This window comes from Danio rerio, chromosome 5 (genome assembly GCF_049306965.1).
Source record: "Danio rerio strain Tuebingen ecotype United States chromosome 5, GRCz12tu, whole genome shotgun sequence".
Taxonomy (NCBI): domain Eukaryota; kingdom Metazoa; phylum Chordata; class Actinopteri; order Cypriniformes; family Danionidae; genus Danio; species Danio rerio.
This window is the reverse complement of record NC_133180.1, coordinates 63,731,561-63,752,352: the sequence shown is the minus strand read 5'-3', so window position 1 is coordinate 63,752,352 and position 20,792 is coordinate 63,731,561. Positions and strand designations below refer to the sequence as shown.

At 32.6% G+C, this 20,792-nt stretch overlaps 2 protein-coding genes across 8 annotated transcripts in view; both read right to left on the bottom strand.

Moving 5' to 3' along the window:
* The window catches only part of pde9ab (phosphodiesterase 9ab), a 30,689-nt gene extending 18,837 nt beyond the window's left edge, over nucleotides 1-11,852 (bottom strand). For 3 of the 4 annotated variants that reach the window (XR_012406404.1, XM_073951520.1, XM_073951522.1), the window contains exons 1-10: nucleotides 11,742-11,825; nucleotides 11,063-11,202; nucleotides 7,996-8,066; nucleotides 7,829-7,906; nucleotides 3,722-3,765; nucleotides 3,556-3,610; nucleotides 3,403-3,473; nucleotides 3,236-3,320; nucleotides 2,478-2,559; nucleotides 2,249-2,323 (exon numbers count right to left, since the gene is read on the bottom strand). Coding sequence is in view for 3 of the 4 variants with exons in the window: in XM_073951520.1 (XP_073807621.1) it covers nucleotides 2,249-2,323; nucleotides 2,478-2,559; nucleotides 3,236-3,320; nucleotides 3,403-3,473; nucleotides 3,556-3,610; nucleotides 3,722-3,765; nucleotides 7,829-7,906; nucleotides 7,996-8,066; nucleotides 11,063-11,131 (630 nt within the window). In the remaining variant the exon portion in view is untranslated. Of the gene's footprint in view, nucleotides 1-2,248; nucleotides 2,324-2,477; nucleotides 2,560-3,235; nucleotides 3,321-3,402; nucleotides 3,474-3,555; nucleotides 3,611-3,721; nucleotides 3,766-7,828; nucleotides 7,907-7,995; nucleotides 8,067-11,062; nucleotides 11,203-11,741 lie in introns of all 4 variants that reach the window. The other variant, XM_695355.11, reaches the window with a different exon arrangement.
* A 4,695-nt stretch (nucleotides 11,853-16,547) lies between these two features.
* Nucleotides 16,548-20,792, bottom strand: part of slc37a2 (solute carrier family 37 member 2) — a 33,102-nt gene continuing 28,857 nt past the window's right edge. For all 4 annotated transcript variants that reach the window (XM_073950099.1, XM_073950098.1, NM_001362422.1 and 1 more), the window contains 1 exon segment: nucleotides 16,548-16,895. Coding sequence is in view for 2 of the 4 variants with exons in the window: in XM_073950098.1 (XP_073806199.1) it covers nucleotides 16,880-16,895 (16 nt within the window). In the remaining 2 variants the exon portion in view is untranslated.

Here is a 20,792-nt window from a genome sequence, read left to right as displayed (position 1 = left end):
AACATTGGTTTTTAAATAAAAAGTCTTAAAATGGAGACAACATATAAAAACATCCCATAATGTAAACAGGTTGTCATTTAATAAGAATAAGTTAATAACTCAATTTTGACTGAAATGTCAGATAGAACCTTATAATTCTGACAAAGTGTACTTTGCAATAATCCTAAACGTAAACATTTTAAATAATTATATTTTAAAGGGGACCTATAAAGTCTCTTTTAACAAGATGTAAAATAAGTCTCTGATGTCCCTAGAACACTCTACGTGTACTACGTGTAAGCACCTCAAAATTGCTCGCAAATACTTTTCTGAAACTGCCTCATTCAAACTTTGATCCAAAAATGTGCCGTTTTGATGAATTTGATAAATTCAAATGAGATTGTATGCTTTTCAAAAGAGGCCATCGCTACAACTGCCTGTGTTTCGGCATAGTGGCAGATTCAAAACAGGATTGACGTGATCTCTGTGAAAAGAGGCTCAGAATGCCACAACCATATCAACCTGCAGCCCAAGACCGATTACTCTCTGAAGCTAAGCAGGGCTGAGTCTGGTCAGTAGCTGGATGGATAACCACATGGAAAAAAACTAGGTTGCTGTTGGAAGTGGTGTTAGTGAGGCTAGCAGGGGGCACTAAACCTGTAGTCTGTGTGAGGCCTAATCCCAGTATACTGTCAGTGAGCGCAGTCTTTTGGATGAGATGTTAAACTGAGGTGCTGACTCTCCTGAATACCTTGGCAGTTCTCATAAAGAGTAGGGGTGTAACGCACTAATGGTTGGGGCTTTCCCCCTCTGATGACATAAAAGAGAATGTCAATCAAAATGTAATTATAAAAAACAGAATGAATTCATTTGTAATGAATTCATTAGAGGTTGATCATTTTCACACACTGTTGCCACACAACTCTGTTTATCCCCTTAAAAAGGGAATTTTTGCATAATAGGTCCCCTACTGTTGGTCATGCCTTTAACTAGTATGCTTGTGTTGATGTGTTGACTGAAATATTAAAGGGATTATTCACAAATTTTCTCACCTTTTCCTCACACTCAAGTGGTTCTAAACATTTATGTTTTTTTTTTTTTTTTCTGTTGAAGACTGTAGAAGAATATTTTGAAGAATGTTGGAAAACATTGACATCCATAGCAGGAAAAGATATACTTTGGAATTCAATGGCTGCTGGTTTCCAACTCTTTTAACAATATATATTTCAATTAAAATTCAAATATGTTTTGAACCAGTAGAGGGTGAGTCAAAATTACATACTGTTTTTAGGTGAACTGTTCTTTTAAAGCAGCTGTAAAGTGCTTGATTATATTTTGATTCTAACTTTCAATTATTCATTCATTTTACTTTGGCTTAGTCTCTTTATTCATCTGGGGTCGCCACAGCGGAATGAACCACCAACTTATCCAGCATATGTTTTACACAGAGGAGAGGGGGGGGATCTCCTCATCCACCACCAGTGTGCAGCATCCACCTGGATGACGCGACGGCAGCCATTTTGCGCCAGACCGCACACCACACACCAGCTGATTGGTGGAGAGAAGACAGAGTGATGATATGCCAATCATGATATGGGGAGGGTTAGGAGGCAATGATGGACAGAGGCCAGTGGGCAGATTTGGCCAGGATGCCGGGGTTAAACCCCTACTCTTTTTCGAAGGACATCCTGGGATTTTTAACGACCACAGAGAGTCGGGACCTCGGTTTAACGTCTCATCCGAAAGACGGCGCTCACTGAACAGTATAGAGTCCCCGTCACTATACTGGGGCATTAGAACCCACACAGACCGCAGGTTGGGCGCCCCCTGCTGGCCTCACTAACACCACTTCCGACAGCAACCTAGCTTTCCCAAGTGGTCTCCCATCCAGGTACTGTCCGGGCGCAACCCTGCTTAGCTTCAGTGGGCAACCATGTGAGAGTTGCAGAGAGCTAGCTGCCGGCTAGCAAAAACATTCAATATACTTTAATATACTACATAACTGCCTTAATATAATGCTTTTAATATGAATGTACCTAAATGTGTTAAACATAAACTGTTATACATTTTCATTTATTTCCAATAAAAACTCGATTTTAGTTTGTACTCAAGTATATTGTATAACTGTTCCAAAAACATACTCATTTTGAAAGAACGGTAAAGTTAAGTTGTTTTGTTTATTTGGTTTGGTTTATTATAGTGGGAACCTGAACAAAAGTCATAACCAAAAGCATGTCTGTAAAGCAAGTTACAGAAATATATGACAAACCTCATTATGCTCCCAATGCCATACATCAAACGTGGGCTTTTTCAGAGCATCTATGGTTTCCTGAGAAAGTGTGTACTGCACAAACACACAACAAAACACTTCATTACATATGATTACAACAGTCTCGAAAACATTTATTATTTGATTGCCATATAAATGAATACAAAAAGGGTTGATTGATTGATTGATTGATTGATTGATTGATTGATTGATTGATTGATTGATTTACCTTAGGGTAGTTTGGGACATCTCGTCTAGGTGACAGTTTCTTTCCATCATCAGTAAAGTTGTATTTGCAATTGCAGTTTACTCTGATTGCAAAAGATAAACAATCAATAAAAAAAAGTAAACTGTACATTACTGTATATATTACTAATCTAAACCAAATTTGAAATATGTAACTAAATATATAATTAATATAACATAACAATATATATATATATATATATATATATATATATATATATATATATATATATATATATATATATATATATATATATATATATATATATATATACATAACATGTTAAAAATGAAATTAAATAAATTATAAAATAATAAACATTACATATAAAAAATGAAAATAGTATAAGAAATACAATTAAACTAAACTAAATAAAATAGAATTAAACATACAATAAAATATAAACTAACAAAAAAGAAAAGTAAAATCAAACATAAAATAAAATGTGGAAATAAATAAAAATTAAAACAAAATATAAAATAATTAAAATAAAGTATAAAATAACATATACAATAATAAAAAAATTGAATAATATATAAAATAAAATATTAAAATAACAATTAAATACTAAAATACAGCAAAAAAGAAAAAAATATATAAAGTAAAATATTAAATTACAAGTAAATAAAAATACTAAAATTAAATGAATGAAATAAAAGACAAGGGGTAAAAATGAAATAAAATCTGAAGTAAAATTCAAAACAAGCAATAAAATAAAATAAAATAAAAATTTCACAAACCTCATTGATCCAGAGGTCATTTCATCCTTCAATTTTTTCAGGTCATTCTTACACTTCTCAATCTCCACCACTTTGAGTCCCTCTACTGTAAACACACACCGCGTCAGTTCAGACCATCAGATGTGGGTTTGGACATGCATTATAGGGATCATCAGATCATCACTCACGCTCCACTCTCTTCTCCAGCATGGCCAGTCTGTTGGTCACTTCGGTCTTCAGCTCACTGTTCCTGAAAGCCCTGAAACAAAAAGCTAATCCATTACTATTACTCTGATCTCAATTATAAAATGTCAATTTTAACAGGATATGACATGTCTCACCTGGTGAACTGCTCGGCCACCTGTGAGAGAACGTTCTGAAACATGTCTTCCTTTTCTGTTGAAGGGAATAAAAAGGTGGTACTTGACACATTACACTGACATTGCCTTCGGACAATTATGTGTATGTTCATTATTTATGTACAATATTTTATTAGTTCTTCATTACCTTCTCCTTGGTTAGTGGAATGAGGCATAACCTTATATAAGTTGCTTGAAAACGGAAGAAAGAGAGAACAAAAGAATAAAAGAAAAAAATTATCGTATCATTATCGTATTACAAGGTTAATCATTCCATAAAATATTGTCAATAATAGCCAAAAATTTGAAATCCATGAATTTAAAATCCACCATTTGTAGTGTATGACTTATTATTACATATTAATATTTAATCATAACTCATTTTAGAGACTCTTACCTATCGAACAGAATCTAGTTTTGTTTATAAGGTGCTGTATGTACGTTTTTGACTCTTCTAAAGCATCAAAATACCATAATATGTTAATATTATATACTAATAAACTATATACCATAAAATACACATATTTGTTTATCTGAAAAACAATGCTGAATGTAAACATTACGTGAGCAGGTTACATTGTAACCCTGTGTCCTTGTAACACACTACATGACAAGATCTGCAATTTGGCTGTTTGCCCTAACGAAACGCGACAGAAGTTTAAACACAACTATTCAAAAGCACAGAATAGTGTACTCACTGCATTCCAACAAAATGATCATATATATATATATATATATATATATATATATATATATGAGCATTTCCATGCAAATGTTAACCTTTTCATGAAAAAAAATTTCACCAAAGTTTTCGCCAAAAGAGCAAAACTGTTTCTGCGTTTTTTGTGTAGGCTTGTATTTTACAGTGCTTTTAAAATACTCAAAATTATCTCTGTTAGTGTTTTCAAAAATTATATTTGATTTACCAAAGTTACGCAAGTGGCAATTTCACACCTGTCACATCCATAACAAAGAGATGTCACATTCATAACAAAGCTTTTTCCTCATAAATGCAAAAATGTAAAATCTAATTAAAATCAATCATGTTTGTTCTATAGTGAGACAACTCTTATTCTTTTGATTAGCATCGTTTCTTTTGGGTTGTGCAGTTTAATTCACAGAATTTCTACAAAGGTATACTGTAAACTTGCAGAATGTTTTTGTCACATCCATAACGCATGGTAATTTCCCTCGTTCAAAATACAAAAAATGTTTACAGATTTACAGATTAATAATTTTCTGCTTCCACAACTCTGTGGCTAGATGTTTTGAAAAAATATAAAGAGATGTTTCAATATAAGGTTAACATATACACATATACTTCCTCTGTCAATTTATGTTTTAAGATTTTACTGCAAATGTCACATCCATAATGCTGGAATTGCTCATATATATATATATATATATATATATATATATATATATATATATATATATATATATATATATATATATATATATATATATATATATATATATATATAGTATAGTATATAAAGTATTTTTTTTTTAAATGTACTATGCTTAAAGAATGAGCACTACCTTATGAAGTACTAGTGAAAAATAGGGTATAAAATGAATATTAAAAGCATTCAAATAGATATTAAGATTTTAGTTATTTAGATTAAATGTAGTTATATTTATATAGGTAAATATAGTTACAGTTACATATGGTAATATATCATTATATAGGTTAATAATGTTAACAAATAAGTAGTTATCTTAAAACAAAAGTACACTGTAAAAAAAAAGGTCAAATGACTGGCAGCTACAGCTGCCAAACAAAAACCATAAAATTACGGTAAAATTTCTTTAGCCCCTTCTTTAGCCCCTTTCACACATAATTTCACACCTTTTTGAAAATACCGGTAAATTCGTTCTGGCTATTTTCCGGAAAGAGAAGTTGTAACATTACCGGTAATTTGCCGGAATGCTGCGCTGTGTGAATGCAGAAGGAAGATTCCCGTAATAAGCGCGTGCACGTCTAGAATGTGCTGACGTGAGACGTCTGCTTTAGCCAATCACAACAGTCAGACGCATTTACGTCTGCGCGGTTTGTGAGGATAAAAGCCTTTGAATATTTTTCCAGACACATTTAGCTGCTAGAAGTTAGTCAGATCACGTTTATATGTTCTTCTTAATGCCAACTGTGTAAATAATCATCGATGAGATGCTTATGATAAGCCGTTGTTTGTTTACCTTCAAGCTTTGCGTGCGCCTATGAGCGCCTGCACACGCACATATTATGAACATCTCGACATTCGAAAGTGATCCTGCGAAAGTTGTTCACAATATTGATCATCCACAGAGTTTGTAATTTGGTCAAATGTTTACAAATACAAGCGCAGCCGTTTAAAGCTCATTTGTGGTGTATGATGTCAGAATTTACCGGTATTTTGGAATGGATGTGTGAATGCTCTTTTCGGGAAAATTTCCGTAACGTCCTCGCCTGTGTGAACAGCGCTTTTTTCAATATACCGGTAAAGTCGTTCCGGAAATTTTCCAGAAATTTACCGGTATCTCTGTGTGAAAGGGGCTTTTGTTTAAATAAAGTGCAAAAAATAATAAATCTACAGATATTTTTTTATTAAAATATTTACAGAAAAACACTGTTATTTTACAGACTTTTCCTAGATTATTACGATCAAATCCATTTAATAAAGTAACACAATAAGAGTTTTACAGAGAAACACTGTTATTTTACAGACTTTTCCTAGATTATTATGATTGAACACCTTAATAAAGTGACTGCACTAAAAGTTCAAGAAAAAACAATGTTATTTAATTTTTTTTTACAATTAAACGCCTTTAATAAAATGCCAAGACATGCTCTTGGTCGTAATTTAACAGTTTTATTTTGGATCAAAAAAGTTTGGAAAAAACATCAAACGAGATACAACTGATTAAAATTCTCACAACTATAACATTACATTTTATAGAATAGTATTACTTTAAAACATGTAGAGGTTTAAGTTGTATGAAATGATTCAGTTCCAAATCTTAAATGAAATGGAACTGTAACGTGGAGGGGACGCTGACAAAGAAGTGCAGATTCAAATGCAGGTTTATTACACAGAGATGGTCAGGCAAGCAAGTCAACACAGGGGCAAACTGCATACAGATGTATGCAGTGAATCCAGAATCATGGTCAATTAACAAGCAAATGATCAGTCCTGGCAGCAAACAACTTCAACAATTAACAAACAAAGCAAGGCAAAAGAAGAGAAACGCATCATAATGTTCACAGAAGCAGTATAACAAGACTAAGCAATTGGTGCGTGCGTCTGTGCTGCTTTTAAAGTGCATGTAATCAGTTCATGTAATCAGTCCTCCTACTGTGTGTGTGCAATCAGCGGAATCTGGAACAGGTGTATGTGAGCACTCTTAGCGTGTTACTTTATTAAATGGATTTGATAGTAATAATCTAGGAAAAGTCTTTAAAATAACAGTGTTTCTCTGTAAACATTTTAATGAAAATATCTGTAGATTTATTATTTTTTGCACTTTTTTTCAACAAAGAAATTTTACCTTAATTTTATGGTTTTTGTTTGGCAGCCGTAGCTGCCAGTCATTTGACCTTTTTTTACTATTTATTTTTATTTTTTTACAGAGCAAGTAATTACAATTTATTACTTTAATTTAACGTAATTTTAAATGTACTTAAAAAACAGGAAAAAACACTGTAAATAATACGTCAATTTTTTTGTAAAAAACAGACAAATTGCTGTAATTTGTCATTACTTATATAGTACATAAAATAACATTCAAGCCGTTAATTTACAGATAGTGTTTGTAATTGTTACGAACTTTTGAATATAATTTAAAATAACAGAAAAAAATACTGTATAAATAATAATGTAATTTCCCTGTATAAAAAACACAAATGTCAGTAATTTGTCTTTAATAATAAAGTACCTAAAATGAAAGTCAAACGGTTAATTTAGAGAGATTGGTTGTCATTTTACTACGTTTTGAATATAATGTGAAAGGACAAAAAATTACTGTAAAAAATTTAAGGATATTTTCTGTAAAATTAGGTTTTTTTTTTTACAGTGTACTAGCGGCTAATGAATAAGCATTATGACAGACATGCTACCTTAATGAAAGGTATCTAAAAATAAATACTAGTAGCATGAAAATAAACACTAGTACGTTTCATAAAGGGAAAAAATGACTTGGCATGTTTGCATTTGTGCGGTCTTAGATTAGAATCATTGCTTTAGTTGACATCATCATCTTTATGCTGAATTCTTACTTTGGAGTGTTTGCAGGCATGGTTGGGTCAATCGATATCAATGCTCCTTCAGAGTCAATCAAAAGTACAGCTGTGTTTCTGAAAATAAATTATTAAAAAATTAATTTAATTCACCTTCTGGTTTCACTTTTAATAATGCTATAATCTCTATGAAAAGATACACACACCTGGCAATATTGGATGATGAACAAAGAAGATCCCGAATGTCACACGGGCTGCAGTGTCGACTGAAAATCACCTAAAAACATGAACGCTCATGAATACTGCACAATTAAAGAAAACAATTCTTGAAGGGACAGTATACACCAAAAAAGAACATATTCTCAAAATGTACTCTGTATTTAAAAGGTTCTAATTGTTTATGAATTTCTTTTATCTGCTGAACACAAAACAAGATATCCCAGCCTGATCTCATGAGGAAACATAACTATTTTATGTTCTGTCAGTTTAGTGGCTAATTCGTATGAATTAGAACAAGTTCAGTTGTACAAAATCCCCCCCCATTTAAAAATTATTGTACATCGAAAAGTTACAAATGATGTGCGATGATGTGCGTTGAATAATCTGAAGATCACAATAAAAAAAATAACAGTCAGTAGCTATATTTCCATCAACAGATGCAAAATAGACTTATGTGCAACACTGCAATATCACAAAAAACAGTTGCGCTGCAGAAAAGTAAAAGTGGTGGCTTTTGGAGGTGTGGGATCAGTCTTTGTGAGCGCAGTCGCTCCAGATAATTCTGGAGATAATGATACCAAACCACTATAATGACAGACTTTGGCTGAGGGATTTTAAAATGACTAAAACAACATTTACGATCTTATATAATATGGTCGATTCCCCTGCATAATTTGTCCATCAATGCTTTTTTTGTCATCACATGTGTAAAACAAAATCACATGACTTCAAGCTGGAATGTATTCAATAAATGTGTTTCCATCGTAAATTTATGCACATTTTTATAATTAACCAAAAGGTTTATTTTATCAAGTTATTTTAAACTCTGCACTGTAAAAAATGCAGGATTCCACACAATCCATTCATGTTGCCCCAACACAAATCTTTCTTTGTCTTCAACAGAAGAAACTCAAAAAGGTTTGGAACAAGTGGAGGATGAGTACATTTTGCAGAATTATATTTTTGCATGAACTGTGCATTTAATGAGATAACCCCAAATGTAGTGGTGAATGTGTTTTTGTAGCAGTAGGGGTGGGCAAACTCGGTCCAGAGGGCCGGTGTCCTGCACAGTTTAGCTCCAACTGTAATCAAACACATCTGCTTATAGATTTCTAGTGGTCTTGAAGACCCTGATTAACATGTTCAGGTGTTTTTGATTAGAGTTGGAGCTAAACTGTGCAGGACACCGGCCCTCCAGGACCGGTGCTTGTGTGTGTCAAAGACATCTGTGACCCTCCACATCTTTTTAACATACTAAAAGACTGTCCTGAACTCAGTAAAATAACTAGCTTTATGTATTATTACATTAAAGGAACAGTTCAACCCAAAATTCTGTCAATATTTACTCACACGTACAAAATGTAATGGTATAAAGGTTTCTATTTTAAATCTTTTGAACTCTACTAATACATTGCTTTTTTTTTTTTTTTTTTGCAAAATGTTAAGCATTAAATCTTCTTTCTTCACTGGTAATAATAACAATAAATGTTTAACAGTCACCAGAACATCATATTATAATTTCTGAAAATTACACATGAATCTGAAAACTGAGTAATGATGCTGAACAAGAAACTTTGCATCACAATTGAAATATCATTTTATACTGCTACCGTTTTACTGCATTTTTGATCAAATACATACAGCCCTGGTAAACAAAAGAGAGAAATAAAGGGGAAAAATTAAGAGACCACTTAAAATATATATAAATTATTTAATAAAATTTATTTTGTTTTGATCCGTAAACTGCTGATTTATTCCAAATGTAATGTAAACATTGTCATTAAGAGTTTTTTTTTTTTTTTTTTTTTGCATAAAATAAAAAAATGCTATATTTTAGACAGGTTTACATTCCTTTTCAGACAACACAATATCAATGTTGTAACTTAAGAATTTAATATTTGGTGAAATAAGTATTAATTTAACTCAAAACAAAAACATTTCCCCCATAATTTATATAAAAAAAGACAAAAAGAAAAAAAAATTATATAAAAATTGCTCGAAATAACTATATTTTCTTCTTACATTTCAAAGAAATGTTGTCAGACAGTTGCAGTATTTATAAAGCAAATGTTTTCATTTTACTCAAACCCAAACAAAATAAATACAGTCAATCCAGAGAAACGTCATTCATTCATTTTTCTCTTCGGCTTAGTCCCTTTATTAATCTGGGATCGCCACAACGGAATGAACCGCCAACTTGTCTAGCACGTTTTTATGCAGCGGATGCCCTTCCAGCCACCAACCATCACTGCAAAACATCCATTCACACTCATTCACACACATACACTATGGACAATTTATCTTACCCAATTCACATGTACCACATGTCTTTGGACTGTGGGGAAACCTGAGCACCCCGAGGAAACTCATGCAAACATGCAAATTCCACACAGAAATGCCAACTGACCCAGTAGAGATTCGAACCAGTGACCTTCTTGCTGTTAGGCGACAGCACCTCCCCCCAGGGAAATTTCAAGTAATAATTTATATATATATATATATATATATATATATATATATATATATATATATATATATATATATATATATATATATATATATATATAGTTGTATGTTTATACACTGACAAAATCAAATCTTATAATCTTTTTTTCTGGGACCCTTTTATAAACTTAAAGCACTTATATGAAAAAAATATATCATTTTTGACTCCAAAAATGTAATTTTAGATTTAGTGTGTAACTCCCTTTCTTTGTATTTGTTTGGAAAATGTACTAGCTAATGTGTGGCAATTGTTTAAATACCTATTTACTTATTTATTTGTTTGTTTGTTTGAAGGATGGTATAATAATACTTTTAGAGTACAAATTTCAGCCACATTTCCTCAGATTTAAAAAATAAAACAATCTTCAAAATTAAGACCAAATGATGATGAATCATTAATATGACAATTTGAAGAACTGACTTCACACATCCTCAACAAGTCACTTTTTCTCATCATTTGTTTACAGATGCATTTACACATTTTTATATGCGCGTATCAAACACTCTTTAACACTGATCATAAAAATGCATGGAAATCTCGAGACTCACCCTTTGCACCTTTCCATCCACGTCCAGATAAATAGTTTTAGGGGTATAGGATGAAGAACTGGAGCCCATGATGACCTCTGATGATGAAGAAGAAGACGATGAAGATGATTTATCAGCAGATTCACAATCTACTTCCTTCGCTGCACATGGAAATTAAAAACAAAATGTTGATAGATGGTTATATGTTACTAGCAACTGATGATTTTAAATAGACAAATAATCTACTTTTGAACATGCTTTGTTGTTCCTGATAACATCAATCCTTAAAAAAACTCAACAATTACTTTCCCTTATGTGGTTACTATGGAAGTCAAGGGTTACAACATTCTTCAAAACATCTTCTTTTGTGTTCAACATAAGTAAGTCAAACAAGTAAAGAGTGAGTAAATCATAAGAATTTGCATTTTGTTTAGGTTGAACTACCACTTTAAATCTAATTCTAACTGTGAGTTGTTTCAATAATCAAACAGAAATTATATGTGAATAGCAATGATCTAAAATCACCAAACGCTAATTGTAATCCTTAATTTACAGTAAATCAATTCCTCAAATCTGATTGGTTGATTGGAATACTGTTCCAAGTTGATTCTGGAACATGTTGAACTTAGTTAAATGAGGTTCTTCCAGCTGGTTTCCTAAAATAAAAGTTTAAATGACAGCACACAAATGATAGTCGTACCTCAGCGAGTGCCATTCAGTCGGAGATGCTGATGAAGGTGTTTGTTGGTCACGGCTCTGCTCTGCTTTTAAGTAGGCGATCATCATCATCGTCATCGTGTTGCCAAGGAACTGAGCAACAGAGAGAGCTGACTGTGTACTTGATGTCATCTACTGCTTGAGCAGACGAGCTTTGACTGTTTACAGATCGATACAATTTTATATGGGCTTATATTTTTTACATTAAATGTTTATTTTGCTTATATTGGCCATTATTGTCTTTTTTGCTTATTTATAGATTAAAAGGTTCACCTAAAATAATAGTACTGACCCTCATGTCGTTCCAAATGCCTGAGACCTTTGTTGATCTTCAGAATACAAATTAATTTATTGTAACACTAAAACTTGTAAAATATTATATTTAAACACTTTCTCCAAAAACTATAGCTCTTTTTATATGTATGTATTTTTTTCATCATGGGGCAGCGCTGTGGGTAGTGTTGTCGTTTCACAGCAAGAAAGTTGCTTGTTCGAGCCTCAGCTGGGTCAGTTGGCATTTCTGTGTGGAGTTTGAATGTTCTCCACATGTTCGTGTGGGTTTCCCCCACAGTCCAAAGACATGCGCTATATAGGTGAATTGGATAAGCTAAAATGTCCATAGTGTATGTGTGACAGTGTATGGGTGTTTCCCATTGATGGGTTGCAGCTGGAAATGCATCCGCTGTGTAAAACATGTGCTGGAGAAGTTGGCGGTTCATTTCACTATGGAGACCCCTGATTAATAAAGGGACTAATCCGAAAAGAAAATGAATGGATGAATGAATTGGTTTGAAATCCTCACAAAACCCTTTATGTGGTCTTAGAAATCTGTATATCCCATTTGTCCTAAAATTACCCCCCTTCGATATCTATTTAATTTTAATCCTCAAAATTATTTTGCATGAGAAAACAACCTTATCGTTCATAACAATCTCATCGAATTTTCAGGTTTTCCTTCATTGGTGTGCAGTATTTCATCAGTGTTTAAATAGTAGGCATCAATAGTTTTTGACTGAAGTAAAGGATTATATTTTCTAATGCTCAAGATCTCTGCATAGATGTAAAAAGATTTTTTTTTAGCAACACAGCATTCATAAAAGTTAAAGCAGCCCATTTCTTATCATGTGTATGTGTGTGCCTGTAGATTTTCTTGTGTAAAATTGGCTCTATGGATGGCGGGTCCAATAAAAGTTGTTGTACCCAAGATGTGTATAGTCTACATGAAAATAGACAATAATACATTTTTCAGATGTTGAGGTCATTTTGGAAAGTTATTAAAGTTCAAGATTAAAATGCTGTTAAAATTGTACATAGTCATTTTTTACCCAAAGGTCAACAGGGTGAATTAAAAAGAAACAACTACAAACATGTGCATGAATATTCACAGCTTTTGCTCTATTTTGTTGAAACATCTTCCACACCAAGTACAGTGCGATGTCTTCGAGTTTGACGCTAAATCAATTTTGGGCATTTTTCTCCTTTTCTGCTTTTCAATACCTTTCATGATCCATCATGCTGAATTATTAGCGACAGAGCTTAGTCATTTTTAGATCTATGTTCAATTGGGTTAAAGTCTTGACTGGTTGGGCCACTCAAGGATTTTTAGCAATGTCCTGTAGTGCCTCTTTTGTTATCTTGATGGTGTGTTTAGGGCTGTTATCCTGTTGAAAGGTGAACCGTGGCCCCAGTCTGAGGTCCAGAGTGCTCTGGAGCAAGTCTTCAACAAAGATGTCTCTTTGCATTGCTGCATTCATCTTTCCCTCAATCCTGACTAGTCTTCCAGTTTCTTCTTCTGAAAAACATTCCCACAGAATGATGCTGCTCCACCATGCTTCACTGTAGAGATGGTATTGGCCAGGCGATGAACAGTGTTATTTAAATCATTTTGTTTCTCATGGTCTGAGTTCTTGAGTGCTTTTTCGAAAACTTACGGTGGGATGTCATGAAATTTGGTCACCCAACAACACAGCCCTGATAAGTGGAGTGCTGCAGAGATGGTGTTGGACATGTTTATAAGTAATAAGTCAAAAAAAAAAAAAAAAAAAAAAAAGGCTTATTGAGCAGAAAAACATCATCTCCAAAGTCAAACTTGGAGATGACTGGGTCTTGTTATAGGGATGCCTTGCAGCTGTTGGATGAATTGGAGGTTGCTCATTGGGATGCTTAGGTGCATTGACTTAAGATATATGAACTTTAGACTTTCCAACAGGATAATCATCTCAAACAATACATTCAAATTCATTGATGCTTGATTCAAGGATTACTCAACAATTTTTCTGTGTGGCCACGTTTAAATCCTATTAAAAATACATTTGACAGAACTTGAAGAATGCAGATGCAATGTGAAGTCCAAAGATTATCAGTCAACCAGTAAGCCATTAGAGGCAACATGTATAGGGTTTTCATGGATAAAAATTATCCATGTTCTAAGTAATAAATGACAGGAAATCATATGGCAGAGTAAGCGGTGGTTCATTTTGCTGTGGCAAAATCTGATTAAAAATAGGAAAGTGGGTGAGAATAAAAGATTACATACTTTTTTTGTGTTGAATAGTTTTGACATGAACTTCAACTCTTTAAGTCAAGTTCTGTTTTGCCTACCCAATTTCAAAAGCTTGAATCCACATGCAGAGGTGTAAATACTAAAGTTTGGTATCACTTTAAAGGATACCCTTAGAATTTTCATAAAACACTGTTGAAAATAATTGAAATAATTGTATACGTTGTCTGTTATAATAAAGTGCTCCCAAAAAAAAAAAAAAAGATTTTTTTTTGTAATCTTAAATTTGAAAGTGTAGCTTTTAGGTTCTGTCTAGATTGCTGTAATTAATTGTGGTAATTAATTAATCATTAATTAATCATAGGAAAAAAGAAAAATGTCTTTATTATAATCTATGCAATCTATTCTATTCCAACTGATGAGAGAACGCAACCACTTATGAGGCTATTGGGCCAGTTTTTACCTTTAAAATTTTAAAATTGCAAAAGTAAATGACGTCACAGTCCCGGGTGCCAGAGCGCATAATACAGACAATTAGTTTATTTTTGATGATCCTAATATTTATCTAACAATTTTATAATGGTTCACTTATGCTTTCCTTGAACTTTTATCATTCAAATTGTTTACGACAGCAAAATGTCTTGCAAAAAAATTATTTATTTTAGTTTATTTTAAGAACAGAATAGTTTTGATCGCAATAGTAATGTTTTTTTGTGAATGCCAGCATGTCAAGTAGCAAAATGAAACTTGTGTAGATCAAAGTCCTTTTAAGTCATGTAATTTCACTTGGCATCCATCTTTGAAACACCTCTCAGGCAGTATGCTCGGACTTTCTGTTTGAATGGGAAAACATCAAATTCTCCAAAACTGCTAGCCAAGCATACGATTGAATTTCATATTAGAAATCACCAATAAGATTAAACAACAAGCCCCTTCCCTGACATATTGTCAGTCTATAGCGATCAATGATTGGCTCCTGAACTAGAAGGTGGGATTTATTCACCATATCAATTGATGATTGGGTCATGTACTAATAGATGGGGCTTTATTTGCCATATTGACCATTACACTTTATCCCCGTTTAAAAAGATACAAGTGACATGTCTTCTGTATTCTAGAGTCTTTGTATAAATGCATACAATTACAGTTAATATATATATATATATATATATATATATATATATATATATATATATATATATATATATATATATATATATATTATTATTATTATTTATTTATTTATTTTTTGCTATTAAATGATTATTTTTGTTCTGAATTATACTGTCATTGACAAGTAAAAAAAAATGCTTAATTACTCACATCAAACTTAAAAAAATAAATACATGACTAATGGCAAACGAACCTGTACATATAAGAATCACTGAGGTCAATTATAACATTGTTCTGCAGAACTGACTGTTTGCCTTTCACACGCATTTTGATATTATCAGCACCCTCAGGCTAGAAAGCATCTAACAGTAAAGCCTCAGAATAAAATGCTCGCAGTTACCTGGTATTTTGATAAGGCTGAGAGTGACTAAATGAAGATGACATCAATATCAACTGAAATGCTCATTCAACCTGGACTTAACTAATAATTGCTTCAAGAGTTCACACTTAGCTAATGATTGATTGTAAAGAATGTTTGGCATGCCGTCCTGGGAGAGAGCACTGAGCACATAAGATCCTCATGCCCGGGGCTCCCTCCCATTTGCAGGGCAAGAGAAGAGTTTGAGCTCAGGTAGATTTCAATGAACTACTCAGCTTATTGATGGCTAATGACAAATTAGGGAGAGATTTACAGCTGGTTAGGAGCTCGTATGGTGCCAACTTGGTTTGATCAACCTCTGTCACGTCTTTGAACTATGGGAGAAAACCAGAGAATCTGGAGGAAAAAAAAAAACACGCACGGGAGAACATGCAAACTCTACACAGAAACGTTGACTGGCCTGTTAGAGACTTGAACCAGTGACATTCTTGCTGTGAGGCAACAGTGCTAACCACTGGGCTGCCATGCCACCCTTTCAAGAAAAAAGGTAGGAAGAGTAAGGGTGGAAGGGGGGGGATCAAGATGAAGATATTGAGGTAAGTGTATTTATAGTGAGTTAGGAATCATCCGATTGGTGAATCATACGTTAGCTTATGCGGGACCAGCTATGATCAATCATACGCACGTGATACTCTCGAAATTGGTTTATAAATAATCTCCATATAGAAAAAAAAAAAGTACTTGTAATTGCGTAAATTGATGTGTAAGGTTATGAAAGATCACTCAGACAGCACTGATGAAAGGACAAAGCACTGATGGCATATTTTAATACCAGAAAAAAGGTATATTTGTATTAAGATGCAGCCATTAGAAACATCCTGTATGAAAATAAAGGCGCTCGGTGATCGTGCTGTGCTGCGCTGTGTGTGTGTGTGTGTGTGTGTGTGTCGCCTGGTGCACAGCTTTGTTCTATTGTCAGTATAAAAAGGATGAAAGTGTCATGTTACAATTTTCATATAAAATAACCCTGGGGCATAAAAAGGCTTGGTGTGTTGGATCAATCCTTGGTCCCTTTTTGTCGTTACGCTGCAGGTAATTTTCCATCACAGGTGTGATATTCTCTTGTTCCTCAGATCTCTTTGAACCTGAAAGAAAAGAGCAGATGAAACCACTGCAAACACACACTGCTAAATTAAAAGCTTCCCTATTAATCAGCAGATTGTCTTAATGTCATCACACAAACTCTTCCCAATAAAAAATAAAAATGAATAATAATAATATTAATAATAATAAGCACCTGCTGGTTTGACGAGTATTAAAAGCAGCTATTGGTGACCATTAGTCTAATGAATGTTTTAATGCAGTAAAAAAAAAACAACTTTTTTTTATTTTTTTTATCATATGTCAGTTTTAAGATTTTGGTCTTTTTGGTCTTCAGTCAACATAAGGAAGTGTTACTTTTATAGCACTTTTATCAACTTGTGTCAATAATAATATGCCATTTATTAAGGCAATTATGGCTGCACAATATTAGAAAAATCTGACATTGTGATATTTTGTTTTGCTGCGATATATGTTACAATGTTCACCAGGTGATCTGAACAGCTCTGTTTGGAAAGAATTTGTTAATTTAGATCAACTGGGATGATCAAAATTTTTTTTTTGTAAATTTACACAATAAATTACATGCAAAAATAAATAAATGAGCGCTTTATGGTTTTCTGGAGAGTCTTAACAGTATTCCAGTACAGAATTTGCATTTCTCTTTAGTATGCAGATTGACTTACATTTTATGTTTGTGGTTGTGTATAAACTTTACATGTTTGTTGTATTGTTTTTATTTGTTAATTTTTTTTTTATTAATCCTAATCAGGAAAGAGGGCTTTGAATTATCTTTATGCCATATGCCCTATGTCCTCGACATCAGTTGTCTTTGAATAATGTCAAGTGTATTGTACTCATTAAATAAAAAAAAAAGAATTTTATAGAACAAATCAAATTTAAAATAACAGTAATCATGGTATAATTAATAAAAATGTAGTTATATTTAAGAACATAGTCCTCTTTTAATCTTTGATGAATAATCTAATCCTGCGGACTTGCAGATACACACATTGCAATATCAATGCTCAAATTATATATTATTCAGCCCTAAAGGCAACTTTAAAAATGTTCTCTGAACAATGAATCTCTACTTCATTAGCACTTACATACACCAAATTTAACCGATTTAATAACGTTAATTCAAAACAATAATAATAAAGATTTTTTTTAACAAAGGGGTGTGTTCACACATAATTTGGCTGCTTGTATACAACATTGTACAAAACAGAGGGAAAAAAGTGGATGTTTTTGGCCATGTGCCAGGTGGTTACATTGGTGGTTCATTTAGCTGTGGCAACACCTGATTAAAATAAGCCAACGGAAAGTAAGTGAGAATAAAAGATTTCCTACAAATGTTTTTAATTTTGGGTGTTGAATAGTTTTGACATGAACTTTAAAGAAATATCAATTTATTTTTTTCATCCGTTTTTATCCTTAAAATATATTTATAACAATTTTATAATATTTTACTTATGCTTAGCTTGAACTATTTTCAATAAATTGTATACGACAGCAAAACATCTGGCAGAACAATTAATCATTTTGGATGCAACTGTAAACTTTCTTGAATTTTCATTTTTTGTTTTGGTTCATAATTAAACTGTAATTCACAAGTTAAAATATATGAATAAATAATTGCTTAATTACTCACAATTTAAACTAAAATAATAAATGCATAACTAATGGAAAAATGACATGTACATATAAAAACCATTAAAGTCAATTATAACATAAGTAAATTACAAAAGTAAACAAAGTTTTTTACAAAGGGGTGTGTTCACACATAATTTGACTGCTTGTATACAACATTGTACTCTACATAACAGAGGGGGGGAAAGTGTAAAAACCTGACTTTACAGGTAAAAAAATAATTAAATACACTTAGAGACAATTAGAAGAATGAATATGCATAAACTGGGCCACAAAATTCCATTTTAAAGTAATTTAAATAAATTTTGCTTTAAAAGTTTAATATTTTAAAACATTTAAAACAAAAATGACTGCAGTGTTCATCGTCAAATGGTTTTTTGTTATATTTCTTTACAGACACTTTTGATCAATTTAGCACAATAATAAAATAATGTATTTTAATTGTCACTTAAAACAAAACTTAAGGACATAGAGATAAAAAAAAAAAAAAAACTTTTTAAATGAACAAAACTGTAAAAAAAAAAAATTTAATCAGCAAAAACATCTTGAATATGTAAGAGAATTAAAAAACAAAGTATGGTAAATGTTGCTTCACCATAAAAATTCATACTTTTGTTTCGAAACGAATTTTTGAAGCTGCGTCACAGCCATGAGATCTTAGCGTGTATTCCGGCGTGTAGATTGGACGTCTGTACCTGGGAGTACCTTATGACGTCTCTGAGTGTGCTGCATTCATTCATGAGTAAGACTTGGTTCAAACCAATCAGCGCGCACTATTATGTATGCGGTGTAAACTCATATGCATGATAGCTTCGAAGACTGTTGATACCTGTTATATTGTTCAGATGGCAAAGAGACGACACTTTGTGTTGCCAAGTGGGAGAAAAAAAATTGTTTGGAGATATGGGTCATGAGTGTTGCGTATATAATTTGCTGCAGTGAAAGTTTTGTTTTAATTTTCCCTCTAAATGAGTGCAGCTGGACTCACGTGTGGATTACAGTGCATGCGACGCGCGACAGAAATTCGTGTCTAAGGAACATTTTTTAACCGAGAGCTTTTCTCATCTGGAAATGGTGAAATCCAGATTTGCCACTCGTCTAATTTTAATAAAGACGTGGCTCTAGTTGGTGTTGATTGTCCTGTCTCTACAGATTTGGTAAGCGATCAGCGGTCTTTGTTAGTTTATTCAGAGGCAAAGTTAGTTCGTATTGTCAGCAGTACTCTTTTAGTGTTTAAAAACGAACCCTAGTCAAATGATTTCTAAGTTAATAAAGTTTACAGTAAGTTAATATCACTATATTATGGACTAAAAAAATCTGCTGTAAATGCTGCTTTGAGTGTAAACATGTAAGCACCACAATCAAACTATAACCATCGTGTAGGATTTTCTGACGCTACCTACCGAGTGCATCTAAGTTACAGAGAAATGCAGGGAGTTTTTTTTTTCTCTTATTTGCCGTGTGGTAACAAACATTATCTCATTTGTCATGAGAGGCATGAATGAAATTCCTGAATGAAAGAGCCAAACTGCAGTTAAAGTCCACCATTTAATAATTTGGCAAATAATTCGATAACTGATGTCTATGTAAACAGTCACTGTCTTTCTCATCTGTGTCTTTGTGTTTGTTTTCCTCTGTGAAAATCAGTGCCCAAACCGACAATACCATTTTTATGGACCTTCCCTCTTTCCCTCCTCTGACACTCCCCCCTAAACAGAGCTGGACATGCTGAAACAAGGGGGGTTTCATGGGCCTTTAAAAGTAAACCTACTGTAAATTGGAACTGTTAAATTAACTTAATTTTTATAATTATGCACAGTTCATTTACCTAACTTTTAATAATTTTGGGTTCACTAATTAAAAAAGTTAACTAAAAACTAGCTATCTTCAGTGTAAATATAGTAAGATTTCAACAACTAAGCAATAAAATCGATAATGAAATTTGCTACCATTTTAGATAGACTACGGTGCGAATACAATGAGACACCACATATTTTTTAACAAGCAAATAACAGCAGGAGTAAAATATTATAATTAGTCAATGTTGCGGTTTTCAGCAAAAGGCAAATACTGTTATATAACCTTGGTTCAATATATATATATATATATATATATATATATATATATATATATATATATATATATATATATATATATATATATATATATATATATATATATATATATATAGTCAGCATGTTCATGTCCTATATTCATAATGTAAATAAGAGTACAACACTAGTTTTGCTTTTTGTTTATTTAAATTTTGGATATTTACAGAAGTTTTA